Source organism: Eucalyptus grandis, chromosome 9 (assembly GCF_016545825.1).
Source record: "Eucalyptus grandis isolate ANBG69807.140 chromosome 9, ASM1654582v1, whole genome shotgun sequence".
NCBI classification, from domain to species: Eukaryota; Viridiplantae; Streptophyta; class Magnoliopsida; order Myrtales; family Myrtaceae; genus Eucalyptus; species Eucalyptus grandis.
Genome location: NC_052620.1, coordinates 25,732,361 through 25,746,287, shown reverse-complemented (window position 1 = coordinate 25,746,287; position 13,927 = coordinate 25,732,361). Strand labels below are relative to the sequence as shown.

General features: G+C 41.1%; 3 protein-coding genes across 4 annotated transcripts; 1 reads left to right on the top strand and 2 right to left on the bottom strand.

Annotated features, from left to right (window-relative positions):
* Nucleotides 1-1,202: 1,202 nt before the first annotated feature.
* LOC104418792 (B3 domain-containing protein Os01g0234100) lies at nucleotides 1,203-13,460 on the top strand. Of its 2 annotated transcripts, XM_039301784.1 has the most exons (8): nucleotides 1,203-1,558; nucleotides 1,706-1,788; nucleotides 2,866-2,897; nucleotides 2,980-3,142; nucleotides 3,230-3,436; nucleotides 4,363-4,435; nucleotides 4,535-5,256; nucleotides 13,335-13,460. In XM_039301784.1, exons 2-8 carry the CDS (start codon nucleotides 1,738-1,740, stop codon nucleotides 13,356-13,358), a joined length of 1,272 nt encoding a protein of 423 aa, XP_039157718.1. In that variant the 5' UTR covers nucleotides 1,203-1,558; nucleotides 1,706-1,737; the 3' UTR covers nucleotides 13,359-13,460. The 2 variants fall into 2 exon arrangements, with proteins under 2 accessions (XP_039157718.1, XP_010028536.2); XM_010030234.3 differs by lacking the exon at nucleotides 13,335-13,460 and having other exon boundaries at nucleotides 1,204-1,558; nucleotides 4,535-5,523.
* Nucleotides 5,708-8,344, bottom strand: LOC104418791 (cytochrome P450 CYP82D47). Its single transcript, XM_039301783.1, has 3 exons — nucleotides 7,410-8,344; nucleotides 7,085-7,291; nucleotides 5,708-6,451 (listed from the first exon to the last, which is right to left on the bottom strand). The coding sequence occupies exons 1-3, from the start codon at nucleotides 8,154-8,156 to the stop codon at nucleotides 5,831-5,833; spliced, it is 1,575 nt and encodes a 524-aa protein (XP_039157717.1). The 5' UTR covers nucleotides 8,157-8,344; the 3' UTR covers nucleotides 5,708-5,830.
* On the bottom strand, nucleotides 10,693-11,064 carry LOC120288217. The gene has a single exon (XM_039301785.1). The coding sequence runs from the start codon at nucleotides 11,062-11,064 to the stop codon at nucleotides 10,693-10,695; it is 372 nt and encodes a 123-aa protein (XP_039157719.1).
* Nucleotides 13,461-13,927: the final 467 nt, after the last annotated feature.

Here is a 13,927-nt window from a genome sequence, read left to right as displayed (position 1 = left end):
ACTCTCATATGGACATCCATAGTGGAAAAACTTTATCCACATCACAATACAATATTGTTTGATGATCACATTAGTTAAATTTGGTGTTAGAAGAATCTGATTAGACCATTTGTACAAGTAATAGGACTTGATTATACAAACATATACTTGATTAGAAAAGAAATGCTAAAGCATAAGTATGAAAATTATTCATGTTCCCAATTGTAGTTACCTATGCCATGAGAGGAATTTGACTTGCCCCTAATAATCTAGACCATTAAATTGGGCAAACCTCACTTAAGACCCATCAAATTTAATGTTCTAGAAGTAAGTTCACCCACATCTAATGCATTTCATCCCAAGTTAACTTCTAATTAAGTTCTCTGACTTCGACTGAATTAAGCCAACATCCTCGTTGGGTGACGCCGAAGGATGATGCGTAAAAAATGTACGGATGCTGAGGAGGACATGTGAAAGAAAACTTACTTAATATAGATAATGCTGGGGTACAATGTTGTGGTTATATAATTAGACACTTGATCAGAAAAAGAGAGAGTGAAAGTATGAGTATAAAGGTACTCGTGTTCCTAATTGCCCTAACCTACAAAATAAGAGGAATCTGACTTGCCCATTGAAAATCTAGCCCAATGAATTCGACAAACCTCACTTTAAGAACCCATCACCTTTAATGACGAACATCCTACGCATTTGATCCCAAGTTAATTTCATGCAATATTCTAGCAAAATGTAATCTAAACTACTCGAGTAAATAAGACAGCATGACAACTTTTGAGGTGGACAATTAAGTGAGAAAATCTTAAGAAGATTGGAGATGATTTTTAAAGTAGTGAAACGTGAAAACCTTCCTTTTCAAAGACCTCTTCCTTCTGTTCAAAAAAAAAAGAAAAAAAGACCTCTTCCTCATTTGGTTAATCATCTGAAAGATTTGACGCCCCAAAAAAAATTGTCTAATAAATACAGTAATTAGCTACTGATCAGATGGGTTTCGACCAAAAAAATGGTTTTTGAGGATGAATTCATCAGAAATCTTTATCATAAAAAAAGAGGTAGGAAAAGACCATCCAACCTCAAGTTTTTAGATATTTCGCAAGACCAAGAACGAGAAGATTAGGGAAGAGGTTTCAAGATTCAAGATTCGATGTTAAGGTTAGTGGGTCCACGACAAAAATGCAAGAATCTCGGGTTCTATTTACACGGAGGTGAAATCGGAGCTTCGACTCTTGCTTTGTCGTCGATAAAAATTTGATCTTGTCTACAAAAATTTGATCTTGACGTAGGTCTGTATGCTGATTCCACCATGAATCTACGTCCTCTTCCGCTGGTTCGACGTCGAATACGCACGGCGGACGGTATTAAATTTGCCACCCGAACGGGAGTTTAATACCACTAGGTGAAAAAAATCTAGGAGAAGCTGTCGCTGCTAGGACACATCCCTTCGGATTCACCCGGTGTTTTTGGTTCCTAGTGACTTCATGGAAGACCGGACCAGAAAAGGCAACGGAGGAGCGTGACAACAACGTCGGGCTTTCGAGGAGAGAGGCCTGCTCCGGCATTTCAGGTGAGCGAACGACGATGCAGAACCCCCAAAATGTCTGACTAGGATTCGCAGCTCTCCTGACTGATTCTTCCCAGCATCTCTTTCTATCTCTCTGTGTTGGGATTGATTGATCTTTACCCTGAATCCTTTCTGGGTTTTCCTGCCCAGAAAGAGCGCAGCAAGGACGACCCAAGATCGAGATGTCGCTGGTAGTCAAGAAGCCGGTGGATCCAGATCCCAAGTCCGAACAAGTGAGGATGTCTCTCTCTTACTGTTTACTTCTCGACCTCCCTGAAGTTGGCAATCGTCGTAGACTCCCGTTCTCAGGACCGGTTGAGCTTGGGGGGTCATTTGCTTATCCTCAATGTGTGCAGCTGTCTTGAAGAATGGGGAAGTAATGGGTCGGAGTTTGTGCTCGTGTACTGCATGCGGTTGCCACTTCAGTGTTTAGGACGCTTCTTGTCTAGGGTTTTTGTTTGATCCTGAAGAAGGGCGAGATTGTTTGTTCCTGTTTTCGTGCCTTCGCAAGAATGGCCAAACGCTCCAGGATTGATTGAACTTGTTAAATGGAGCCTGATGATGATCAGAGTTCGTCGTGATGTGTACTCATGCATCCAGTTTCCTCAGAATTTGTGCTCTAGGATTCTGAAAGGAGCCACCAGACGGGCATCATGTGGTTTTCTTTTTCAAATTAGGAAGCTTTTGACTGCTTAGTTTTCATTCTGGGCAAGTTTGCCCAGTTTTTCATTGGCAGTTTTAGGGCAGTTTTTAAGAATTCCTAGATAAATACCTAGGAAAACTGCTGATGTTGGTTTCACTAGGACCAGAACTTAAGTTCTCAAAAACTCTATCTTTTCCCTCATCACATTTGATGAGATATCCTGGACTTAAGACTATATTTCTTGAACACTTTCATGTTGAAGAATTTGCAGGTGTCAGTCTAACTGCAATGACCAAAACAACATCAACCTGACTTTTCTCAAATTCTTTCTCTAGCTTGACCACTGGGGTGCTGTGTCTGGGAAAAGGGTTACTCTTTTTTTGTGTTTTTTGTTGTCAATTGGAGTTACTTCATTATATTATTGATTTGGTAATGCTGATGCCTAAGTACAAGAAGTTTGTTGACTTGCTTGGATACGCGGAAAAAGTTTGCAGTTGCTCCTAGTTAAATTCTCGGGTTACTTATTTGGCCTTTTTCTTTTTCCTGTGTGTTTCAAGTCTGAACTTGTCATCTAGTTGTATTAGATGCAGTTCTTTATTATCAGCTAAAAGTGCATACATTGATACCTCTTATTAATTGATCATAAACTTTCACGATACATGAGCAGGTGGCATCAACCTACCATAGGGAGACAAAAAGGTCGGTAATTTCACTCTTCTTCAAGTCGCAATAAACTTCAGTAACTAACGTCTGACCGCTTCAGCAACCACTTTATTTTCAGACAGAAGAGACTTGTTATTGATGATTTATATCACTATGATCATGTTGGGGGGAAATCTCCTGCCATGGAGCGGGCAGAAGATTTTCGAGCAAATTTGCCAGCTGAAATCCCTAGCTTCCTGAAGACTATGGTGCGGTCAAATGTTACTACTGGATTTTGGCTGGTGAGTCCAGAACTCTTTCCTAACAGTTGAATGAGAAAAGTCCTTGGAGGAAATTGAGATTTTCACTTCCCCATTCCTTTCGTGCAGCATCTTCCCATGCCATTCTGCAAATTGCATATGCCCAGAAATAATATCACTGTTACTTTGGAAGATGAGAATGGGGACGAATACCCTGTAAACTACATTGTGGATAAGACAGCACTAAGTGCTGGATGGAAAAAGTTCTCAAGTGCACGGGAATTAATGGAGGGTGATGTACTAGTTTTCCAGTTGGTCAGAGCTTCCGTCTTCAAGGTAACCCCTTTTGTTTTTGTTTGATGAATACGACAGAATAGAAATTATCTAGACTGGTGCTAGTTTTGGATATGTGATAAAGCAAAGCAAGATTCTTTTGATTTATTTTGGTGATAATGGATTCTTTGATCTGTAATAAATATTTAAAAAAAACAAAGAGTTTGAAATGCCATTCTACCTGAGAAAGAAATGGATGGTAGTTCACTGTAAGATGTGATAGCTAAGAGAGTGCTGCTGAATTGGGGTTATTTCTAATTTACTTATTTGAAATTTCATACAATAAGTCATACGTCATCACTTTCATGCAAACTTTCAAGATGGAGTACTTCTCTTGCTAGGGAAACTAAAGGAGGCAGTTGATGGTCCTGAATGCTTTTCTAAATGCTTTGAGATCAGCACAACCACCCTATGAGATCTGTAGCAGTTAGCAAACAGAGCCTAGTATTGCAAATTTAAATCAGTGTGTTACTAGCACTGCCTAGCTGTGATTGTGGAAGGCAGGAAGAGGAAAGAGTAATTTTAGTGAGGAATAGCCCGGTGATAGGATTGGATATTAGTATTCAGGATCATTGCCCACTTATTTGGAGCAGCAGGATTGAGATTTGTGGCCTGTCTGGTAAATTTCATTAAGGTCTGGGACTGTTTCTGCATGATATAGTATCGCATAATTTCCACAATATGCTGGTAGCATGTGTATAAGCTTGAGTCAAAATCAAGAAGATGATATTGGGGATGTAAACAATTACCACCGTGACCCTAATAATGTGACAAATCAAAAGAAACTGAGAGAAGAGATAACAGGCTTGTCTTTTTCTTATTTTTCCAGATTTCTGTTAACATTTCTTAGCCAGATCATGCTTTGATGACCAAGATTAAAGTTTAGTTTCATAGTTGATCATATCCGCTTGTCATTGATCTTACTGTAGGTACACATTGTGAGAGGGAATAATTCCCAAGGGGTTTTTGGTCTGGATGCATCCAGAAAACAAAATGATTCTGGTAAACTGTAGATCTTCACATTTTCCCCTCTGCTATATTTTCCAAATGCTTCTGCAAAGTCTCTGAAACTAACTTTTCAATGTTCCCAAAATGCTAAAGAAAACCGCATGGACAAGGAAGTCATACCCAACGAGAAGACCCCAAGTTCAGGACCTGTTTCACAAGACGTATCTCCTGACAATGCTCAAAGCAAAAGCTTGATGGTTTTGGATACTAATCCCCCATGCACGCCTGATCAGCCTGGCAAGTTGGGTGATGAGATCGGTCCAGATGCCACACATGGGACTAGACTCTCAAACTCAATATCTGCCATTGATTGCGGAGAGGCAACAAGCAACGGCAGTCTGACTGTACTTGTCAGTGGCACAGCTATTGACTCTGACCTTTCTGAGTACCAGAGGACAAGATATTTGGAGCTCTGCTCCAGTCAGAATGGGTTTCTGCATGACAACCTTCTCAAGAGCATTAATTACAAGTTGGCTGCTGAGATGATTTCTGAGACGGTCAACATTGCAGATGCAATTAAAGCTAGCAACCTTTCCACTTCAAGAGCGGACCTTGAGATGTGGGACAAGACTTTGGAGGGATTTGAGCTTTTGGGAATGAAAGTTGGATTTTTACGTGCTCGGTTGGACCAAATCAAGAATGTCGCTTCGGAGTTAGAGAGGTATCGAGATGCTGAAAATAAGCAAGCTGCGGTCCAGGAGGAGATGAGGACCGTTCAAGTGAGGCTATTGAAGTTGAAGAAGTTGAAGAAAAGACTCGATGCTGATATAGAATCTCTGAAGACTAATGCGGAGAGGCATGAACATGTGTTCCAGGAGGAGGCTAGTGCTCCATGGTGATAAGAAATCTGTAAGAATGTACTTCTGTAAAATGTTCTTTCCAGTAGTGGATGCAGTTGCAAGATCATATTATGGCCCATTGTAATTTAGCGTAACATCACCAATGGCTACATTTGCATTTATAATGGCAAGAGAGTCTAAAAAAGATCCATGCTTCAGTTCTTTTTTTTCTTTGAGAAGATACCATTAATACCTCTATGTTTTGAAAGTTGAATATATCACATGAAGGGATATGTTTTGCTGCGTATGTAAGGGTGATTAGGGTCACATCAGCACCTGGCTGGGATCAGATTTGGGTTGTCACATCGACTTAACCAGCATCATGGCTGTTTTACTGGATAAGGGAGGTGGCAGATCAATATGAGGAAACTTTAACCATGTTATTTTTTCAGAAGAAATTAGGCTAGAGATGTATTGCAGCAAATGATTGACAAGGCAAGGCAGAGCAAACTTGGGAACTCCATTTAACTTATGCGTACAGGCAGATATGTAGTGTGAATATAGGTACAGACATGGGACACACTTGACTTGTTGCTTTCTCTGTAAACGCTTAGTAGCATGTGGCTGGTAACCTTGGTGTAAGTACAGCCTCCAGTGGTGTTGCTCTGGGCATTGTCAATGCAGGACTCTCACTCATATCAACCTCTGAACCCGAGACTCTTTCCAGTTTGAATGCATGAAGCAGCCGGGCGAGAATAAGTTGCACTACCTGTAGGCCAAACGAGACCCCTGGGCACATCCTCCTACCAGTACCGAATGGTATATATTCAAAAGATTGACCTCTAACATCCACATGAACATGGTCGGTCAGGAATCTCTCTGGCTGAAACTCTGATGCGTGTGACCAGACTCTGGGGTCACGTTGCAGCTTCCACAAGTTAACCATAAGGCGCGTACCTGCCGGGACATGGAAGCCGGCTACGATGCAGTCTTCCATGGCTTCCCTTTGTAGAGAAAGTGGCAGTACAGGGTAAATACGCAGTGTTTCCTTGACTACAGCTTGTAAGTAGGTTAAGTTCTTTATGTCCGATTCTTCCACCTGGCGGTGCTTGCCAACTTGGACATCCAGCTCATCTTGTGCCCTTTCTAGCGAGTGGGGGTTGTTTAGGAGAAGGGATAGTGCCCATGTAAGAGTCAACACTATGGTGTCATTGCCCCCCAAGATCATACTCTGCAATATAAATGAGTATCATTTTCCAGTGGCTAGTTTTGTGCTCTTGCTGTAGTTAATTAAACGATTTAGGGTAAGAGTCCAAAAGATTGTAAAATGAAGAACATATTCATCTTCTAATATTCAAGCATTGCAATGTTTTGTTTTTCTTCTTTTCTTTTCTATACGAGCATTGAAATGTTTTTTGCTGATATGATATATTGCCACTTGGAGACATTGTAGAAGTTTGAATTTTAGGTTATTTTGGAAATAATTAAATGAAGAAGCCCTTTTTTCTCTCGATTTTTCGTTTTAAATGACATCGTAAGTTTGTGTAATGACTAATTTGTATGTCTATCATGGCATAGATTTTTCCTGAAATGTGTGGTGACCCTTTAAAGCAGTTGCATAGATTTCCTTGATTGGCTAGACTTTCCTGGTCGTGGGTCCTGACCTGGAATCAATCGTGTTTGAATTTCTTATAAGGAGGTTTTCGCTATCACTTACTTCAACTTCTACATCTTAACTTGTTAATCTGACTGGGAACTAGGCGCACAAACACGGACCAGAACTGCTAGCTAGCCAGCCTTAAAGAAGAAAAAAATGTAAAAAATGATCGAGAAGGTTTTGCAGTGAAAGTTTTAACAGGTTTACCAAGCAAGTGGCCTTGACGATGGTATCAGCCTCTTGAACAGAGTACTTCCCTTCCTCCAATTCCGTTGCAGAGAGCATGAAATGAATGAAGTCTTGCTCATCATCCTCGACTTTTGCGACGGCCCTTCTTTTCCGGTGCTCCTCGACCCACCTTCCCAGGACCCAATCCAGTTCCTTGGCGGTCCTCTTCATTTCAGCCACACGTCCCTTCACAATAGACAAAGCTATTAGAATATTCGTGTGATACATGCGTTGCTTGTCGATTGGATCAAACTTTTGGTTGATCGATTCGATAACGATTTGATTATGTTTAAACATTTCTTACCCTCAATACATCTAGCCATCCTAGAAAAGGTATTGCATCTGAGACCATAAATTCCCCCACAAGATGGGAGAAATCTCCCAGAGCTTTGCGGCATCTTGATGACTCCTCTTCATCCCCTTCGTTGCCACTCAGATAACGTTTTCCTGCGACCATCCTCACCGTTATATTCATAGCCACATGCCCAAAATCCTTCTCCATCTCCACTGTAACTGGGTTTTCACCGTTGCTTAACCATTTCTCGTACAACCCCTTGACGAAAAGATTGGTTTCTGCATCTCTCACATGCTTGAACGAATCGAGCCGGTGGTTTGAGAGGAGCTCAACCACGGCGAGCTTCCTCATACCACGCCAGTATGGACCGTAAGGAGCGAATCCAAGCATGGCATGGTCATAACCCATGAGTTTGATAGATAGTGATCTGGGCCGGGTGGGAAAGACCCTGTCATTTGAAGTGAAACACTCTTTAGCCACTTCCCAGTTACTTACCACGAGTACTCGGAGTATGCCAAGGCGGATAGAGAAGGCCGGTCCATACTGATCGGCCATGACTGCCAGGATTCTGTGCAGTAGCTTGTTTGGCCCCAGAAGATGAAGATGGCCAAACAAAGGCCATGCTCCTGCTGCCTCTGGTAGTGTTTGGCCCCTTTTGTTGCTTCTTCTGGATCTGTGCAGTGAAGCACTGAGATAGATGATGACTAGAAGAACAGCAAGGCCAATCTTTTGAAGGTCGAGGGAGAGCAGCTCCATGGTTTGCAGTTAGTCTTGAGATGGTTTGTGAGCAACTTCGGATGGCCTGTTTTGCTGATACGACAAAGGCTTAGAAGACTTTATGGGAACGCAATGTGATACACCATTATCTAGACTTGTTTCATGGATGATGCGGAGGATAAAACCGACAGCCAAATGAGCGATATGTGGAGAATATATGCTTTCCTTTCCAAGCGCCAGCCAAATTGTTTGTTGAATGTCATATCATCTACTTGATCCGTAAAATGAATATGGACAATGGGAACACATTATTTTCTTTCTGAGGGGAGTGAGTGGACTGGACTGTAGGAGGCAAGAAAAGTCTCTTAAAATTGATGGCCACCGATCCATCTAGAAGAGAACAGTTTCTACTACCAGTCACGTCTGCACACGTGTGTGCGCATGCGAGAGAAGAGAGAGAGAGAGAGAGAGAGAGAGAGAGTTTTCTCTCCTTGGATTCTAAAACTATGTATTTATGTATTGTTCACAAGTAATTCTCTCTGGCTTGATCGCTATTTAATCCTCAGAAACGGGAAATAGTGTAATAGGTCAATCTTTTCAGGGACGGGCTGGACGGTGAGCAGATTGCGAACTCTGTCCCTTTCTTGGAAGAAATTATATCCGCAATGCAATTCTCTTACATTTAAGCATTGCAGTGTTTGGTGAAAATGACCTGACCAGAAGAGTTGTCTTCTACCGTATCTTATCTTGAAAGCAAGTCAAAGCACACAATTCCCATCCAATAGAGAGAAAAAAGAATGTCCGACTTTTGTTGAGGTTATCCTACATTGGTTGTGGAAGGAGCAAGTGGTCAATTTATAAGTACAAAAGAAAACTTTACTCCTTGAGCTAGCTTTTGGGGTAAGAGAAGCCCAAGATCATCCAATATTGGTATTTGAGCCCAATTTGCCAGTAAATTTAGACTCAAGAGTCACACAGGAGAGTTACAGATTGTTGCGCCTCTGATTCAGGGCTTGATGTTTGAGAGGGAGATTGTTGAAATTGTCCTATATTGATTGTGGAAGGGGCTAATGGTTAGTTTACAAGCATGAGGGAAAACCTCACCCCTTGAGCTAACTTTTGAGGTGAGAGAGACCCGAGATCACCTAATACAACCAATGACTATTCTTAGCCTCATTTGAAAAGAGAAATCACTGGTGTTAGCGACGACAGTCTGCTTATAACCATATTACCTCCTCTAAGGGAAGGTATTCTAATCATGAAAATCTTCAGGCTTGATTATGGATCTGCTAATTCATTACATCTGATTGGATCATTCCCAGAGATCCCTATACATTCCAAAAGTACACTATGTCAACTATGCAAAAAATGGAACGGAAAACGAAAACAAAAGAAGGAACACACATTGGAACACAACTTACTTTGTGCATCGGTTTGAGTGTACTTGTGCAAGTACTCGTTGCGTATCACATCAATCAGAGGTCTTTAACCTGTTTGCTGTGTTCTGCAATCCAGTCCAGTTAAATGGAGTGGTACATCTTATGGGATGTCGACTTTGACAGAAGTTTCATTTCAATTGGAATTAGATCTCGTAGCATAATTGCATCCCACAAGCATCGACAACTAGAAGACAGTGCTGACATTTTTGCTTGTACATCTGTGCAATGGCAGTCACAAACTCTGTTATCACGAGGTGCCATTGACACAACTCAGACGTATTGATCAGATGAAATTGTGTCATGTCTAGAAAGGGCAACCACAGCTGCATGTTTTGCGATTAGAGAACCACATGTGAAACCAGATCTTTTTTCATCCTTCAAAGTTTAAAGATGTTATCGGAGGCACTTAATTATTCATGCAGTACTTGTCTTCTAATTTTGATGAAAGCTTATGCGTTTATTGCTTTGGATAGGATACATACTAGACAACATAAAACCGAAGGAATCTCAAACGCAACAAATCTTTTCTCAAGTAGTAGAGTTAGCAGCCCCATTGTTCATTGTCAACGTTGAGTGTGGTTGACAGGAAAGGACATAAGTTTCAAGATCAGCAGTCCCTGATTGGAGGGAGATAGCATTTCTGTGCAAGTACACAGAGCGAGGCCCACAACTTTGCATTTGTTGTTGCATTGCAAAGTATGTCGCGTGCCATGGTTGCCTGAAAATGACAGTTAATGTCTAAGAATGGTTGTTCAGAAAATTCTTGCTGCCAGACTCTCTGATAGTACTTTTTGTAAGCTGTAAATGCCTCATCAGAATTCAGTCCAAATTCCTTCCAATTTTTCCATTTTAATCTCTGTGACTTTAATGTATTGATGCTGTTTGAGTAAAAGTTCCTGTATGTGCTGCCAAGTAAATGATGACCAAGCCAATTTAGCCCTTGACATGAAACACATGATCCTTGCAATGAAAACTAGCCATCGAGATGCACAGGTTAGAATCTGATTTGAATGCAATCTTTAGTAGAAAGAAACATACAAAATCGTCATCTTTTGGCTTGACAGTAGCTAAAGGAATGAGATCATTGCAAAGAATACAATAAGCTGCAACCTATCATGAAATTATCTTATGACATCTCATTCGGCTTCTTCCACAGAGGCTTCGATCCTGAGAAGAACAAACCCAACTGCAACACCAACTAGAACAAGGCCGTTCATGATGGCTGCAATCCAAAATATCTCACCAACAGCATTGCACTTAGAAGACAGAGTGCCTCCGCCTCTGCCTTTTCCTTGTGACCTCAAAGAGCCCACCATGTTTGCAAATGACTGCTCAGTGCACACAGGGACTCCTAGGGAAGCCACTCTGTTGTGAGCTTTTAGCCCACCAAATGCATTCATTCCTGTTATGTAATTCAGATTGTTCGTCCTCTTTCCTTTGCTCACGGCAGAGGCAGAGGCAGAGGCAGTGAGAGCCAAAGAAGCGATGGTAGCAGAGGTGGTTGCCATATCCTGGAATTCCACAGCCTAATTAGAAATCAAGAACATTTCACAGCAGTGAGAAGAGCTAGATCTTTCTGGGAAGACAATGTGTGTGTGCCTATTTCCAGTTGAAAATGTTCAATACCTTTTTTTAAGCGGCGGGTTACTTCTCTGAGCTTGCTGAACTAAGTGGAGGGAAGCAAAGTGAGGCTTTGTATGTGGAAGAATGGGAGATAGAGAAAGGATAAGGTGAGTGTGGTTGGCTCGAGGGCAGATTTGCTGCAGCTTCAAATATTGTCCAAGAAAAGCAATGAAGTTAGAGCCTTTGGTTTGCAGTGAATATGGACTACCCGTTCATGCCAGCTTGTTCTATCTAATAAATCCCAGTGCAATTACAAGACTTGCAAGAACTGAAGAACCGAATAAAAGCATATAACATTGTTTTGAACAGATGACACAACAGGAACCACATTGAAGTCCAGCATATTAATAAAGTACCGTTCAAATAACTGGAACTTTCACATGAAAAATTAATCACAGCTAGCCAAAGTCCCAGATCAGATTGGGCACCACGAGCTGGGGTTTTCAGGTACTGTTGCCTCCTATGATGTGAACCTTAATGATGCGATCGGTGACTCCATTTTCCTCCAGAAGCTCACATATACACCGGTTGTTAATCTTTAAATTGTTATGGCGGCATAAGGCCCCCCAGCCGGTGATCCAGGTGCGGCTGTCTGTCCACACCTTAACTGTCCCTCTCCATGTCCTCCCAGTGGGATCGTGGAACAAAACGGCCTGAGGTAACTTGAGTTCATAATCGATAAGGACACTGCGTGGAACATACTGCAACAAGACAGGTGAATGCGATGAGGACTCTATGTCAATAATTCTAGGCCAAAATCTCTCATTTGTAAAAATAAGTGTTCTGTAATGATCATTCTGTAGAGCAAGAAAGAAAGAGTGACATGGCAGCAAAATTGACAGACTGCGGATCTATGAAGGCAAGAGCAAAGCATTCATAACAAGATCACACTTTAAGAGGATACACAATGCGAGACGAAAACGGGATCGAAGAGCAAGCATACCAAGAACTTCTTAGAGCCTGGACCACTGTCACAAAGTAAGGATTTTTGAGGTCGATGTACCTCTTCACATCGATAGGATCTTCATTAGCAGCTTTCCTCTCTTCAACGTTCCCTGAATATCAGATAACACTAGGAGAGTCAATCTTTGGGATGGTTCTAGAGATACTTTGCTAAACTAATTTGTATCTTTCTTCAATGAAAGGTTCAAATTTTGGCGTTATCTCATCATGACGTCTCCAGCAAGTTTTTGTTCCTTAGGATTCCAGGGCCTCTGTGTTTGAGAGTATGGGGAAAGGGAGTCCCAGCAGGAGCACGAGGTACGTGCTAATTGCCTTCTTTGTTTCTTCACTGTGATTCATTTCCTGCTTCTTGGTGAGAAGAGCGAACCCGTTGGTACGTCTAGTATTGGTTCTGAGGCATAGAAGGAGTGCTTCGAGAAAACTCGGAGTGGATTTCACGTTTGTCGGTCGAGCAGAATTCCATAATGGATAGAAGGAGAAACACCCGATGGGAAGTCAATTGAATGCAATACTAGAGTTATGATGCACTCGTTCCATTGTGAAGCAGAGAATAAGGCCTTTCCAGACCAACCAATTGAGAGCTGAAATTGAAAGGAGGGGCGGAATGATTTTTCTAAGGGGATTTTCTCGCCTTTTTCTCTCACTTTCTTGCTGCTTTTTCCTTCACTTTCTGGCTTTCCAAACGGAGACGAATCAGAAAAGGGAGTGACTGGACGCACTTGAGAAAGCAGCGAGGAGTGACCACCCGCTATAATATTGTGGGAAAATACAAATATTGTCTCGCGCACGAAAAGTAAGGTCAACATATATAATAATATATTATTTATATATATTCAAAAATTTTGAATTCATATAGTTCCCTTGCTATAATAATGCTGATATTTTTTTTTTCTATTTGATGGTTAACTGACTATTCCAGGCTATTACCATAACTTGGTCTCTAGATAATTTTATTGAAATTCTTAAATTATATTGATAGATATCTGATTTGCTTTTACAAATGAAAAAAAAATCCAACTTTGGAGCTAAATAGTTATTGAGTTTTGGGTATTTTTTCAATTTTTAAAAATAAAAAATATTTTTCTTATGGGAAAAGCTAACGTCAAATGTTAAAATTCTTGTGTATATGAAATTGCAATTGGAGGAAAACATGGCGGTTGGCACTGAAGGAATGCATGAACATGTGTTCCAGGAGGAGGTTAGTGCTCCATGGTGATAAGAAATCTGTAAGAATGTACTTCTGTAAAATGTTCTTTCCAGTAGCGGATGCGGTTGCAAGATCATATTATTTGGCCCATTGTAATTTAGCGTAACATCACCAAGGGCTACATTTGCATTTATAATGGCAAGAGAGTTTAAAAAATATCCATGCTCCAGTTTGTTGACACCTAAATTTTGACTAATCATTTAGTAATTAATTACATAAAAAATTTTAGGGATTAATCTTTAACCCCTAAAAAAAATAGTAAAATTGTATTTCATGTAGTTGCATCTGCATCGGTACCAAAAGGCAACAAGACGCAGTGGCTCTTTTCGATAATGTCACAGAAGGAATGGTCTCTCTCCGCTTGTCTGAACGCGCAAAAGAGCGAAAGTCATAAAAAATAAAAAAAGGAGGATGGAGGTTCTTGCACGTCCGTTGTCTCTCCCTCATTAATGCATGCGCATGCACGCACAAATTCGGCGGACGTGCGGATTCTAGAGGAGCCCTCAGAGAAGCAAAATGAGCCCATGATATATTATATAATATGCTCTCTCTCAAGTGTGGGTTGTCAGGAGAAGCAA